The sequence below is a fragment of the Triticum dicoccoides genome, chromosome 3B (assembly GCF_002162155.2).
Source record: "Triticum dicoccoides isolate Atlit2015 ecotype Zavitan chromosome 3B, WEW_v2.0, whole genome shotgun sequence".
Classification (NCBI taxonomy): domain Eukaryota; kingdom Viridiplantae; phylum Streptophyta; class Magnoliopsida; order Poales; family Poaceae; genus Triticum; species Triticum dicoccoides.
Window position 1 is genome coordinate 839864116 of NC_041385.1, and position 15254 is coordinate 839879369.

General features: G+C 40.9%; 1 protein-coding gene across 1 annotated transcript in view; it reads left to right on the forward strand.

The window, feature by feature from the left end:
• Nucleotides 1–2854, forward strand: part of LOC119278824 (chlorophyllide a oxygenase, chloroplastic-like) — a 4868-nt gene extending 2014 nt beyond the window's left edge. The window contains exons 3-9 of the mRNA XM_037560163.1: nt 379–483; nt 565–867; nt 959–1106; nt 1219–1403; nt 1505–1617; nt 1737–2031; nt 2242–2854. Of these exons, the coding sequence (XP_037416060.1) occupies nt 379–483; nt 565–867; nt 959–1106; nt 1219–1403; nt 1505–1617; nt 1737–2031; nt 2242–2424 (1332 nt within the window). The 3' untranslated portion in view covers nt 2425–2854. The remainder of the gene's footprint in view (nt 1–378; nt 484–564; nt 868–958; nt 1107–1218; nt 1404–1504; nt 1618–1736; nt 2032–2241) is intronic.
• Nucleotides 2855–15254: the final 12400 nt, after the last annotated feature.

Genomic DNA, 15254 nt, shown 5'->3' on the forward strand with positions numbered 1-15254 from the left:
CGGAGCAGAGGGCCGCCGGGGAGCGCCGCGGCGGCCGCAGCGCCGGAGGCCGAGCCTCCCCCACCTGGAGCCCTCGCCGTCGGGAACGACGCCGCGCGCGCGAACGGGAAGCCCCGCCGCCGCCGTCCGCCGCACGGGCTTCGCCCGGCAGTTTCCTCCGGCGGCGGCGCGGCAGGGGGAGCCGGGGAGAGGGGGTGGCGGCGCGACGGGCTAGGGTTCCCCCGAGTCGCCTCCTAGGCGACGCGGGGGTCGGGAGATGTCTATAAGACATAAATAAATGATTCAATGGGTATTAGATAGATGCCTGAGGTTGAAATTGTGGATGAAACTAGTAGTTGTGGACTATATATAACCTGAATTGTGCAAAATGGAATGCAGGTGGTGGAGGTTCTTAATCCTTTAGCAAGGGACTTCAAGTCAGTCGGGAACCTGAGGAAAGACCTCGACGGGCTACAGGAGGAACTGGCAAAGGCCCACAACCAGGTATGTTTGTTGTGAGAAGAATCCAGATAAAAGATCTTGCATTGTTGTATGGAACCTGACTGTTAACCGTATGTCGTACAGCTTTATTTATCGGAATCCAGAGTGTCGTCGGCCCTCGATAAGCTAGCGCAAATGGAGACGGTGGTCAATGAAAGGCTGTTGTCGGATGGGAGCGCTTTCGCAAACACGGCTGATTGCGCTTCTCTCGATCCGAGTACTTCTCTTGATACAACTACGAGCACTTCCTCCACGGTCCGAGTCGGAGCTAAAAAACAGAAGCGCCGCAGTCTCAACATTTCTGGCCCTGTGAAGCCTTACAGTGCCAATCTGAAGAACTTCTGGTACCCGGTGGCTTTCTCCAGCGACCTCAAGGATGACACAATGGTAGAGTAAAATGCCTGTCTCAAAGCTAATCGATAGTTTTGCGGTCATAGATACATGTGTTTATTTGACAAGTTCATGTGTGCGCTTTCAGGTGCCCATAGATTGTTTCGAGGAACAGTGGGTAATATTCCGCGGAAAAGATAAAAGGCCTGGATGTGTCCAGAATACATGTGCTCACAGAGCTTGTCCTCTTGATCTTGGTTCAGTGAATGAGGGTAGAATCACTTGCCCTTACCATGGTAAGAACTCAGAGCAATTTTTTGTCCAGTCAGGTTTCTTATGGTCATTATTGTTGTGACATGTAAACGATGATGTCCAAGTAATATTTTAGTTTCTATAAACAATCTTCAGGGTGGGAGTATTCGACTGATGGAAAATGCGAAAAAATGCCCTCAACAAAGATGCTCAACGTGCGCATCCGGGCATTGCCATGCTTCGAGCAAGAAGGAATGGTCTGGATCTGGCCCGGCGATGACACGCCGACACCCACCATCCCTTCCCTGCTGCCCCCTTCAGGGTTTACAATCCATGCAGAGGTAAAGAACATCATGATGCTGCAGCAGTTGTGCTATTGTGCAGGTGTCCTGTATATTTCAGTTCTTGACTGGACTGACTATTCTTGTTGATCATTGAACAGATAGTGATGGAGCTACCGGTCGAACATGGACTTCTTTTGGACAATCTATTAGACCTTGCTCATGCCCCTTTTACTCATACATCCACCTTTGCTAAGGGCTGGAGTGTTCCAAGGTATTTCTATACATCTGATGGCACCAAGTAGAACTAACTGATGAATAAACAGTTTCTGTAACCATGATGGTATTATGTCTGTGCAAACCAACATGTTGATCTTGTGTTATTATTCTCAGCTTTGTGAAGTTCTTGACACCTACATCTGGGCTCCAAGGGTACTGGGATCCTTATCCCATCGATATGGAGTTCCGACCGCCCTGCATGGTCTTGTCAACCATTGGCATCTCCAAGCCTGGAAAGCTAGAAGGGAAGAGCACCCAACAATGTGCAACGCATCTCCACCAGCTCCATGTATGCTTGCCCTCATCGACGAATAAAACCAGGCTGTTGTACCGGATGTCTCTCGACTTCGCACCCTGGATGAAGCACATGCCTTTCATGCACCTGTTGTGGTCACATTTCGCTGAGAAGGCAAGTCCCAAATTTTGTGGCTACACTCCCTCCGTTCCATAATAATTGTCGTGGTTTTAGTTCTTCATAACTATAACAAGTCAACATGACAGCTAATAAATTGGTAATTAGTAACTGTCATTCGCAAACTAAGTCAGACGGGACTTGAATTGGTTTCAACAATCGTGTCTAACTGTTCTGACAATGGCAATCTTTCACGACCTTCTGCAGGTCTTGAATGAGGATCTGCGGCTTGTGCTCGGCCAACAAGACCGAATGAACAATGGAGCTAACGTTTGGAACTGGCCAGTGTCGTATGACAAGCTCGGCATCCGGTATCGGCTATGGAGGGATGCAGTCGAGAGGGGTGTCGATCGGTTACCGTTCAGCAACGAAATTGAGAGTGGATCATAGGCAAACACATGACATCACCTGTAGTCTCTTTCTCTCGTGCCATTTCTTTGCCTGGCAATGGCAGCAGATGACCCGTATGCACAGATTATTTGGTCGTGCGTCGCAGCGTGGTTGTTCATCTGGCCAAATATTGCTACAGATAGAAGGATTCTGGGAAGGAAGCCCTGTGAAAAGGATGATGGGCACCATCATTGGAATTGTGTATTGTTAATTGTACACTAGCGGCGGCATCAACTGATGCAATTGTAATCTGAGGTTGATTCTCTGTTCTTTTTTTTCTCCCCCTCCCTTCATTCATGTAAAGTATCTTCCAATGTTACTGTCAAAGCGTACATAATCGTATGGCAAAAGCATACTCCTCTGAGAAATGGTTTTATGATAATCATAGTGTTTTCTCTAGGGAATTATAAATTTGTAATCCTCATGTTGGTATGTAAAGGGTTTTAGGCGAAAGCATTCTCTAGGGAATTATAAAGGGAAATGTATATTTTTCGTCCCTCAACTCTTTCGAGAGTATAGAAATGGTCCCTCAACTCCAAACCAGCAAACTTTAGTCCCTCAACTTTTAAAATCAGATAAGTTTAGTCCTTCGTGCCACTTCGGGTGGGTTTTTGCTGCCGTGGAGTGGTTTTTACCTCGAATTATGTGGGACCTGCCTGTCCGTGGCAGAAACTCAAACACTGTGGTACCCGAGGTCCTGAGTTCGAGCCTTCGAGGTCATTCAGTGCACTATATTTTGATTTTGCCTATTTATTCCTTTCGCCACTGATAGGAAGGTCCAACGTAGTTCGAGCCAAAACAACTCCATGTTAGAGAGAAACCACCCAAGGGGGCACGAGGGGCAAACTTGTTGTGTTTGGAAAGTTAAGGGACTGGAGTCTGGAGTTTCATGTTTTGGAGTTGAGGGATCATTTCTATAATTTTGATAGAGTTGACGGACAAAAAATATACGTTTCTCTTTTATAAATGATACGGCCATTTGACATTTTATAAAATGTGAAGAGCTTTAAAAAAATGAAGAGGTAATCCTTCTGTGATGGAAGAATATCTTTATGTACTATTTAGTTAACTTTCCAAGAACAATAAAAGCTCAACCAATTAACATATAGGCACACATATTTTACCGAGAATAACAAAAACTCAACCAAATTACATAGTCAAGCAATTCATGTTGAGAGAAGTCCACTTTAAAGAAGCTCCAGATCCGTCATCTACATGGCGTTCTGATCTATGGCAGGTGATGGATTTGTGTGCTAGTCTATTTAAGTGGGTATGGTGTGGTGGTGGCGACATGCATGTGGTGGATTGTGTCCTCAGGCTCTGTCGCTGCGACAACGTTTGCTCTGTCGTCGGTGCGGAACACATGAGGTTGTTCAGGAGTGGGTGCCGACGGTGATCAACGTCGTTGACAGTTGCAAACAGTCCAGGTTGCACCCCCGACACCTTCGTGCGGGGCTGCCAAATCTGGAGTTTTATGGCAATGTCCAGGGTGCTGCCCTGGCCAAATTCTTTCAACTACATGGCTTCATCTTTGGTAAGCCACTTTGGAGGTCTGAAAAGTTATAGATCAATGATGGGGCTGCATTAAACTTGAATGAACACGTGTTTTGTTCTGTTTTCCTTCGGTGGCTGCTGTGGTGGTGACGGAGGCAGGTGACAGATGATGGCTTCAAGCTCAACGGATTCTTCGGTCTTGTTTGTAATTCTACTTCTTAGTTGGGTCTTTTGGGTTTAAGTTAGGGTTCTATTCCCCGAAAAAAAGTTAGGGTTCTATTCTCTTTACAGCTCTGTCAGGTCGGTGTATCTCTCTTCAATGTGAGGCTCCCAAACATGAAGCGAGATGGACCCATGGCCCGCTGATCGTTGCTAACAAGGAACAAGGAGGCACAAATCTAAAGGGCGCAACCCTGTCCAGGACATTATAAAATCTGTCTTCTCAGCACCGGTTCCTGGAGAGCCCCTTAGAGCATCTCCAGCCGTTGTGCCCCCCACGAGGCGTTTTTTCGGCCTCCTGGGAAGGCCCTGGCGCTAATTTAGTCTTTGGGTGCAAAAATTTTGCAGCCGTTGTGCTCCCCAGGTCGTCATTTCTTCCTGGACCACCGTGGCCATCGCCGGAGTTCGGTCCACCCCGACGTGCCTAGCCCCTCTCCCCTCCTCCCAACCTGTCCACGAGCTCCCCCTCACTCCCGCAGCTCGCCCCACCCACTTGCCCTCGCCGGAGCTGGCTGTTCCACCGAAAACCATCACCACCGTTGCCGCCTCTCTAACCTCCTGTCGCCGCGGCCTCCCCTCCGTTCCATCCCTCCTCACTGCCCCCTTGGCCTCTGAACGGGTGCGCCTCGTCGCCCCGGTCCCGCCGGTGTCCTTATATCAGGCGGAGCCCGTCGGAGTTGCCCGCACCGTCGAAGACCACCGTCGCCCGCCCGCCTCTGTTTCTCCTCAAGCGCCGCCCGTTGCCGCGTCCCCGCGCCTTCCCGCGCCTCCCTCTGGCCGGGAACGGGTGCGGCGGGCCCCGCCGCGGCCGCCGGTGTGCTCGGCTCGGCCGGAGAGGGCAGGAGCCGGCCGGCTCGTCGCCGGCTTCGCCTCTCCCCTCTTCTCCTCTGTCTCTGGTCGGGTGGAGCCGGACGCAGCACGGCGGCGAGCAGGCAGGGAGCGGCGAGGAGAGGAGCAAGGCGGCGAGCGGGGAGATGCGGGGCGGGGGCCGGCGAGGAGAGGAGCAAGGCCGGCGACGGGAGATGCGGGGCGGTGGAAGGAAGAGAGAAAGGAGAGGAGAGAGGAGAGAGGGGAGAGAGGGGCTGCAGGTGGGCCTGCGCATGCAAAAGGCGAGCGCCGGCGTTCCCAGCTGCCCCGCAGGGAGCTGGGTGTGGAGTGGGCGCGCCGGCCGTAACATTCGCTAAATCCGGCGAAAAACGAGGTCCTGGGTGCATGGCTGGGATGTTTTTTTACAACCGGCGCTAAAAAAGTGCTCCTGGGGGGCTGTCGGGGGGCCGGCCGGAGATGCTCTTAGTCGTCGCTCATGGGGAACATCTTGATCTCGCTTGCTGCGGGGCGCAAGAGTGCTCGCCTACAACGTAGGTTAAATGGGTCGGGCCCACGTTTAGCATCATGAGTGGTCCATTGTGCATCTTGATTGGTTCATTCCATCATAGCGTTGGTTTGGCTATGTTTTCTTTTTTTTTTATCCAATGATGATTTTTCACTTGTTTTTGTAGCTTCCAAGATATTATAAATAATATTCATACAATAATAAAATTATTATTCAAAAAAAATACTCACACTTTCAAAATTTTGTTCTTGATATTTAGAAGATGTTCTTACCATTCATAAAAATTATTCATGAAATTTAGAATATGTTCATAATATTATGAAAAATGTTCATCATGTGTTCACGAAAATGATTGTAGTGTATTAAAAAAAGGTGCATAGTGTATTTCAAAAAAAAAATCACCGTGTATCTAAAAAATGTTAAACATGTTGAATTTTATTAATCATGTATTAGAAAAATATTTGACATATGTATGACATATGTTTTAAAAAGTATTAAAAATGTATGTTTTAAATATCTTCACTGTGTATTTGAAATGCTCACCACTTATTTAACAAATGTTAATAACACTTAAAACATGTTCCACGTTTTAGAAAAGTTAATGAAAATTTTGAAAAATGTTCAGTGTGTGTTTAGTAACTGTTTGCTGTGCATTTGAAAAATGTTCAATGTTCATTTGACAAATGTTCAACATGTATTGGGATAAACGCTTAACGTACATTTGAGAAAAAAATAAAGTGTATCCCTGTATATTAAATTGGTCAACATGACTTAAAAAATTAAACATGTACTTGAAAACTAGAAAATAAGAAAAATAGATAAAGGGGAAAACGTTAATAAAAACGGAAAAGGAACAGATTAAAGCAGGCAGAGAAAATAAACAGTTGGAACATACCTAAACCGAATGGTATAGTTAGGCCAGCTACAAAAGCTTCGAAAACGACTATGCACTGTTGTAGTTTTAGGAAATGCACTGTAGACAAAAGCTTCGAAAAACCAGGGCCGGCCCCTAACGGTCTCTTTAGGCCAGCCCATGTACTAATGGTATATTTCAGCCCAATTGCACATGACGCCTTATTTAGGCCAGCCCATGTACTATAACCATTTTTTTTATGGAAATCCCTATTTGCCACCCGTCGCGGCAAATTGTGGGAGGTCCTATATGACGCTCTTTGCGTCAAGTTGCTGCTATTTCGCACAGAGCCTCCACTTGGCGGGCTTTCTGGGCCGTTTTCTGTTTCACGAACGAGCGAGAAGACAATGTTTCTGTCCGCTTCCTTCTGTTCGCTTCCTTCTGTTCCTCTTTCTTCTATTTGAATGGAAAACTGTTGCTTTGAGTAAAACTGTTCTGCAGTATTGAACTTTATCTCTTTCTTCTCTTTCAATGGAAAACTTAAGCTGTGAACTGTGAAGTGCAAAGAGTCTTCTGTTTCAAAGGATAAAATTATTTACAACTGAAACTATAGTCCATGAAACTTAGCAGGAAAATATCGCTGGAGCACAAAATTTGCAGTGACTAAGTACAGGGAACAACATGAAAACATATTTCTCATTGATAAAACTAGAGGAAACATTTTTCAATGGAACTCTTTCTTTAAGTTGAAATTCTTTTTGGCAGTGGAGTTTTGCTTGAAGTTGAAAATAATACTAGCGATGAAAACCTGCAGAATAAAAGAAAAGGATGGTTAGTTGGGAAAGATCATTCTCATTTCTGTGAAAAAAATGCCTAGCTTACAGTACCACTCGTAATTACTTGCTTATAAAAATAGATTTGGTTAGATATATTGTTAAGAAAAATGTGTGAAAATACATGTTCAACTTGATAAGACAGACTGGTAGTTCCTTTTTAATAAAACAGTATCTATTTAGGTGAAAACAGGTCACTATTCGCTATTATTTAGTAAAAAGACTGAAGATCTTGAAATTACCTAAACTCATGCACTGATGAAGTACAAAATTGATTATCCTTGAAAGGGTCACATGAATATTGAGAAACCCTGACGAAGATATGTGATTACAGGAAATTATTTGCACCCTTTAATACATGAAACAAAGTGTAAGAACTAGTATTTCTTACATGTCCGTCGAGAAATGAACAGCAGCAAAAAACAAGTGAAAGAACTAGAATTACTTACATGTCTCTAGAGCAATGAAGTTACCAATGACAGCTGCATTTCATTGTCCTTGCAAATGACAATCTCAAACAGAAATTTCTCGCGAAGAGTTTGTGGATCGTCCTTCAATATTAAAATAATTGCTATTTTATTTTAGTATAGCTTCTTTGGTTATGTTTGGGAGAATGTCGCAAGAAGTAAGTGCCTCCTGTCAAGTTTTTATGTACCTACATTGGAGAAACCCTCCATTCCAAGAACTTTGTAGCTCAATTCAAATAATGTTCTTGTGATTTCAATAATGTTATTTTTGTAAGCATTGTGAACTTTCTGTAAGCATTCAATAATGTTCTTGGAAATCAAATAAATGTTTCCCAATTCAAATAATGTTCTTTCTGAGCATTGTGAACTTTCTGTAAGCATTCAATAATGTTCTCAGAAATCAAATAAATGTTGCTCAATTCAAATAATGTTCTTGTGATTTAAAAATTGTCCGTCAACTCAAATAAAGTTCTTGGAAATAAAAAAAATGCTCTTTAATTCAAAGAATGTTCTTGGAAGTCAAAAAATGTTCCTCAATTCAAATAAAGTTCTTGGCATTCGAAGAAATGTTCATGAATTGAAATAAAGTTCTTGGAAATCAAAAATTATCTTTATCTGAAATAGTGTTTCTCGAAGTAAAAAACATGTTACTCAATTCAAATAAATGTTCTTGGGATTTCAGAAAATGTTCGTCAACAAAAATAAAGTACTTGGAAATCCAAAAAATGTTCTTTGATTAAAATTGGAAGTCAAATAAATGCTCCTCGATTCAAATAATGTTCTTGGCATTCCAGAATATGTTTGTCAATTCAAACAAAGTTCTAGGTATCAAAATTTGTTCATCCAAAATATGTTCTTTGATTCAAAATTGGTTCTTTTATTCCAAAAATGTTCTTAGATTTTTTTTCTTGGGATTGAAATTATGTTCTAAGATTCGAAAAATATCCAAGGCATTGTGAAAAGATTCTAGGATTCAAAGTTTGCTCTAAGATTCCAAAAATGTTCTTAGACTTCAAAAATTGCTGAAGAAATTCGAAAATTGTTTTAGGATTCAAAATTGTTCAATGATTCAAGAAGATGTTTTCGGATTCAAAAATTGTTCTAGGATTTGAAAAATGTTCTTGGAATTCAAAATTTGTTCAAGACGTTAAAAAATTGTTCTAGGATTCATATTCTATTCTAGGATTCAAAAAATATTCTAGGGTTCAAAAAATGTACTTGGAATTCAAAACGTGTTCATGGTATTAAAAAATTGTTCTTGGAACTGAAGTTATGTTCTATGATCCGATAAATGTTCCCTTAAAAAAGATTCGATAAATGGTCAAGACATTAATTTTTTTTTGGAATTCATAAATATTTCAATGCATTCAAAACAGGTTCTAGGATCCAACTTTTGTTCTAAGATTGAAAAATAGTTCTAGGATGCAAATTTTGTTCCAAGATTAAAATAAATGTTCTAAGGTTCAAAAATGTTCTTGGAATTTATCATATATCCTGAGGTTTACAAATATTTCTTGGAATTCAAAAATGTGCATGGTATTCAAAAATTGTTCTTGGAATCAAAATTATGTTCTATGGTTCGATAAATGTTCAAGACGTCTAAAAATGTTTTTGGAATTTAAATAATGTTCTTAGAAAAATTATGTTCTAAGTTTGAGAAAATATTCTTTGATTCAAATGATCTACAATTTAAAAAATGTTCTAGGATTGAGAAAATTATTCTTTGAATTCAAAATTACCCTTCATATTAAAAAATTGTTCTTGGAATTGAAATTATGTTCTAAGATTTGAAAAAGTGTTGATATTTAGAAAAATGTTCTTAAAATTTAAAATTATTTGAGACATTCAAAAAAGGTTTTAGGATTTAAATTTTGTTCGAAAAATATAAGAACTTGGATTGAAAAAGTTATATTCATGCTTAATTCATTTTTGGACGAAATTATTATTAGAAGCTGAATCAACAATCTATTCATGCTCAAATACATAGTGATTTGAATATGGTACCAAGACAACAAACAAAACAGGAACTTCCTTAATATATGGTTCAGGATAACTTCTCTATTTCGGATACAATATTATGGTGTGAGATACACAAGAAAACAACAAGAAAAACGAAAATGCAAACATTTAGGACACATGCACACAGGGTACAAATTCTGTTATATGAACTAGACAGCTGAATGCTTTCTGACGTATACATTGATAAGACAAAAATGGAAGTACACATGAATGTAATCACTACTTGTGACTACTCCTTTCCTTTCTGAAAACAATCTGCCGAGATTGAGGAATGATTTCCAAAAATAGTTGAACAGAAAAATACTGCAGTAACCGCAGAATTAGTTTGTATCAAAAAATGTAACAAGGTCTATGAAGAATCCAGTACAGAAATAGTGGAGGAAAGTCATATCAGCAAGCAACTAGCTGGTGTTTTTTTCCAGGGAAGCAAGTAGCTACTGTTAGCTAAACAGTGTGAACAAGTAGTTAAATTGACATCACAAAACTTGCAGATTAGAGAGGTAGATGCTAATTAAGCCGCCAAACAAACTAGGAGGTGCTTCAAATTAATTAACTGGACATTCAAAACCATAGTAGAATATATTGTGAAGATAACCACATTAAAAAGTGGTAATGACTATTTATGAACTAGAAAATGATATGATTTGCATGGAAACGAAATAATGTTGAAATGAATACTAGGTTACTCAACATTTTCAAGAGAAGAACACCTCCTGTATCTATGAGCATTTACCAGAAAAACTAAGCGAGATTCAGCAGATTTGTTTACAGTAGCAGCTAGTTCATGCATAGCAGAGAAACATGACTCTTGAGTGGTGTTGGTCACCGGCGATATATAGAGTGGCCGTCTCCGACAAAGAGTGGGGGTCAAGAGCATTGCTAACAGTAGCACAATATAAAAGAAATAGTAGAAAAGAAATCTAGTGAGCACCAAAACTAAGCTGTAGAACAATGGAGCTAAATAGTAGAACGGTTCCACACAAGTCTAATCCTATTATAGGTCTAGTACAAGTTCTGATTCTAACCTAGAAGAGAACTACAACAGTATCACCAGAACTGTCGCCACTGCAGAAGTATATACATGGAAAATTCAGAGCACTTACATAATTGAAGGGAGATGCTTGTTCACTTCTATAGCCGTATCCGAAATATCTTGAAACATATCCACACAAAGGGTTATGAAAAAAAACAGTCAAGCACCGGAATAGAAAACAGTTGACTAGTACTTGCTGTAATGATTTATCTATAGCCCTGTAGAACAACCATGATCTGTTAGATCTCAAATGAACCTGCAAACACAAACAGAAAATTAAAGCTGAATGCAGTTGAGGAACTTGGTAAATTGGAATAAAAACCAAACGGGGAACACCGGATCTGACGAAACTAGATGAATTATCACAAAATTGAAGTGCTATTCCTCAGAATTTGGTTGTCAAAACTCCAGCTACCAACAACAAAGAATAAAATCAGCTAACCCTAACTTCCATCCGAGATAGTTGCAGGAAGGGGAGAGAAGATGAAAAACCAGATCACCTAGCGAACGAGACGCACAAAGGAGGAAGTAATGAAGACCACGGGGAAGAATCAAGTGGAAGGAAGAGGAATCGAGAGGAGGAAGCAGAGAAGGAATCAAGACAAGGCAGTCGCAGGAAGAAAGGGGAACGAGGAAACAGGCATGCGGCAATGGAGTCGCTCGAAACAGGAAACAGGGAAAAGGGCCGGCCCAAAGACGGCCGAAGGGTGTGCGTCGCCGCGACAGTTTGACGCAAAATGCGTCAAATAGGGATTTCCGCAAATTGTCGCGTATCGCATAGAGGGAAGGGCACCAGCTAAGCGACTGGGCCGGCGCATTCGACCAGTTCGTTCGTTCCTGTTTGGAGCCTTTGTTTTCTCTCCTGATTTTAGTTTCTCTTTTTTAGTGTTTCCTTTTTCTTCTTTTCCCTTTCCATTTCCTTTTTTCCTTTTGAAGTTTATTTTACTTTTTACAAAAAATGTTTGGAAATTTCAAATATTGTTCGGAATTCAAAATTTTGATCCTATTTCAAATTATGTTCACATTTTGCAAAATATATGCTAATTTGAAAATATGCTTGTAATTTCTAAATAAATCGTGATTTCTGAAGATTTTGTTTGAAACTCACAGAAAATGTTCAAAATTTTTAAAAAAGTTCCCATTTATAAAAAAATCATAAATTTTTAAAAATGTTCTCGTTTTCAAAATTGGTTCACAAATTTTAAAAATGTTCCCATTCTTATTTTATTTAAAATGTTCGTATAAAAATTATTTGTTCCCTTTCCCATAAATTGTTCACAGATCCAAAAAAATGTTTTGTTTTTCCTTTTGTCAAAAATGGTTCACAAATCCAAAAAATGTCCGCTTTTCCAAATTTTGTACCTAGTTTCAATTTTTTTTTCAATTTTTCAAAAAACAATCGCATTTTCAATTTTTGTTCAGAATTCTATAAAAATGTTCTTGATTTTCAAAAATTGTTCGCAGGTTTAAAAAATGTTCACATTTTAAAAAATTATACAGAATTATGAAAAACTTTGCTGTTTTCCAAAAATTCGTTCACAGATCAAAACAATGTTCAACTTTATTAATAAATATTCACAATTTTGAATATGCCCGCGTTTAGAAAAAGATTCAGGTTTTGAAAACAAACTGTGTTCGAACTTTCGAAAATATTTTAGACCTGTTGTGGCTAATAGTACTTTTCTCAGGAGCTGCGCCATTTTACCATAGAAGGTTTCGTGGTGCAATGGCTAGCCTGGAGTAGCCTACGCGGTTGCAATAGAAAATGTTAAAATCATAATTTTGAAAAAAATAGTTGTTTCTAAAAATATTGTGATCATCACTTCAAAATTCTGAACATTTTTCATGAAAATACACATTTATATGAAAAGCATGACCACACTTAAAAAAATTTAACTACCATAGTTATTAATTTAACAACCTAAGTGTAACACAAGTAAGAAAATATGCATGCATGACCACACTTAAAGATTCATGTATAAACACGAAACTGTTAATAAATATCAACCGAAGAATAGCATTGCCTTTTGTCCTAAGGTTGGCAAGGCATACTCTTGAGTATTTGAAATAGGGATATTTCACAACCACATCAATTAAAATTGAAATTTTGAGGGTTAAAATAATCATTTCAAGTATTATGAGATTCTCTATTGTTCAATTTTATGCTAGATAGACACATTACCAACTAAGTATTATGATATTCTCTACTGTTTTGGTCTTTCGAATGCCAAGGAAGGATCACTTCCCAATGCATTTAGAAAAAAATAGAAAATATGTAAATGATATGAATTGCATTGTGGGTGTCGTTCATATATATACCGACCTCGACAAGTAATATAACCTTCAATAATGAAATCCAACACTAAATGCAACATATATCCACGTAAAGTGTAGCCACTAGAACTTTCTTTTGAACATTGTTTACCTTTTCTAATAACATTGCTAAAAGTTGTTATACCAATCATCTTTGAAAAAAAACTAGCCTATGTGGCATATGCTGTCACGCCCAATATGCGACCCTATCCAAAAGGAACTCGAAGATCCCACCAAGGATAGACCCGCATATTGGAACGCTTTTGCAAGGTGGATATCATTACATCAACATTACATAATAGATGGGGATACATAGAAAAGGCATACAATGCCACACGAATACAACATCAAATACATAAGAGCAACATCCGACTACGGATGAAACACAAACAGAAGCTCAAACGACATCCACCCTGCTAGCCCAGGCTGCCGACCTAGAACCTATCCCCTGATCGAAGAAGAAGCAGAAGAAGAACTCCAAAACAAGTAAACATCGCTCTCGCGTCATGATCATCGGATAACCTGTACCTGCAACTGTTGTTGTAGTAATCTGTGAGCCATGAGGACTCAGCAATCCCATTACCATGGGTATCAAGACTAGCAAAGCTTAATGGGAAAGGAAGGGGTAAAGTGGTGAGGTTGCAGCAGCGACTAAGCAAGTATGGTGGCTAACATACGCAAATGAGAGCGAGAAGAGAAGCACAGGAACGGTCGTGAAGCTAGCAATGATCAAGAGGTGATCTTGAACACCTACTTACGTCAAACGTAACCCATAAACCGTGTTCACTTCCCGGACTCCGCCGAGAAGAGACCATCACGGCTACACACTCGGTTGATGCGTTTTAATTCGGATCAGGTGTCAAGTTATCTACAACCGGACATTAACAAATTCCCATCTGCCACATAACCGCGGGCACGGCTCTCGAAAGTTTATACCCTGCAGGGGTGTCCCAACTTAGCCCATGACAAGCTCTCGCGATCAACGAAGGAATAGACCTTCTCCCAGGAAGACCCGATCAGTCTTGGAATCCCGGTTTACAAGACATTTCGACAATGGTAAAACAAGACCAGCAAAGCCGCCCGATGCGCCGACAATCCCGATAGGAGCTGCACATATCTCGTTCTCAGGGCAACACCGGATAAGTCAAGCTACGAGTAAAACCAGCCCTCGAGTTGCCCCGAGGTGGCCCCGCAGGTTGCTTGTTTCGGACCAACACTTAGACAAGCACTGGCCCCGGGGGGGGGGGGCTAAAATAAAGATGACCCTTGGATTAATTACTCCCAAGGGAAAATGTAGGTGGTGGTGAGGCAAATGGTAAAACCAAGGCTGGGCCTTGCTGGACAAGTTTTATTCAAAGCGAACTGTCAGGGGGGTCCCATAAATCACCCGACCGCGTTAGGAACGCACAATCCGGGAACATAACACCGGTATGACGGAAACTATGGCGGCAAGAGTGGAACAAAACATCAGGCATAAGGCCGAGCCTTCCACCCTTTACCAAGTATATAGATGCATTAATAATATAAGAGATATTGTGATATCCCAACCAAAATCCTGTCCACCATGGAGAAATCTTCAACTTCACCTGCAACTAGCAACGCTAGCAAAAGCGGTAACATAGCCAAACAACGGTTTGCTAGGAAGGGTGTCAAAGGTTAGAGGTTCATGGCAATTTGGGAGGCTTGATGAGCAACAGATAGGTAACGCAGCATAGCGATATAACGAAGCAACTAGCATAGCAATGATAGTAGTGAGATCCAGGGTAGCGGTCATCTTGCCTAAAATCCCGCAAGGAAGAAGAACGAGTCCATGAAGAAGATGAAGCCACGAAGACGAACCACACGTAGACGAACGCATCCTCACGATCGCAACGAAACGGGAACTATCGAGAAGAAGCACACAACATGGTAACCACACCACACATGGACAAGACATGATGCACAACAAGCATGATGCATGACAAAGCTACATGAAGCTACTCATGGCAAGAGATGATGCAAACAAGAACAACACATCAAGGCAAGTTTAAATGAGGCCGGGAACAACATATAACAAATCCGGTAAGTCCTCATATGCATATTTCGAAATTGGTACAGATCTGAATAAACATTATGTTCAAGTTGTTAAACAGCAAGTTAAGATGCACCAAGATGATCTACACGAAATTCTAGTCAAGTTACATATAAAGTTCATTAGATTTGGAGCTACGGCCTAGAAGATATGAGCAAAACGAGTTAAACATGGCATTGATGCAAAATGCAAACA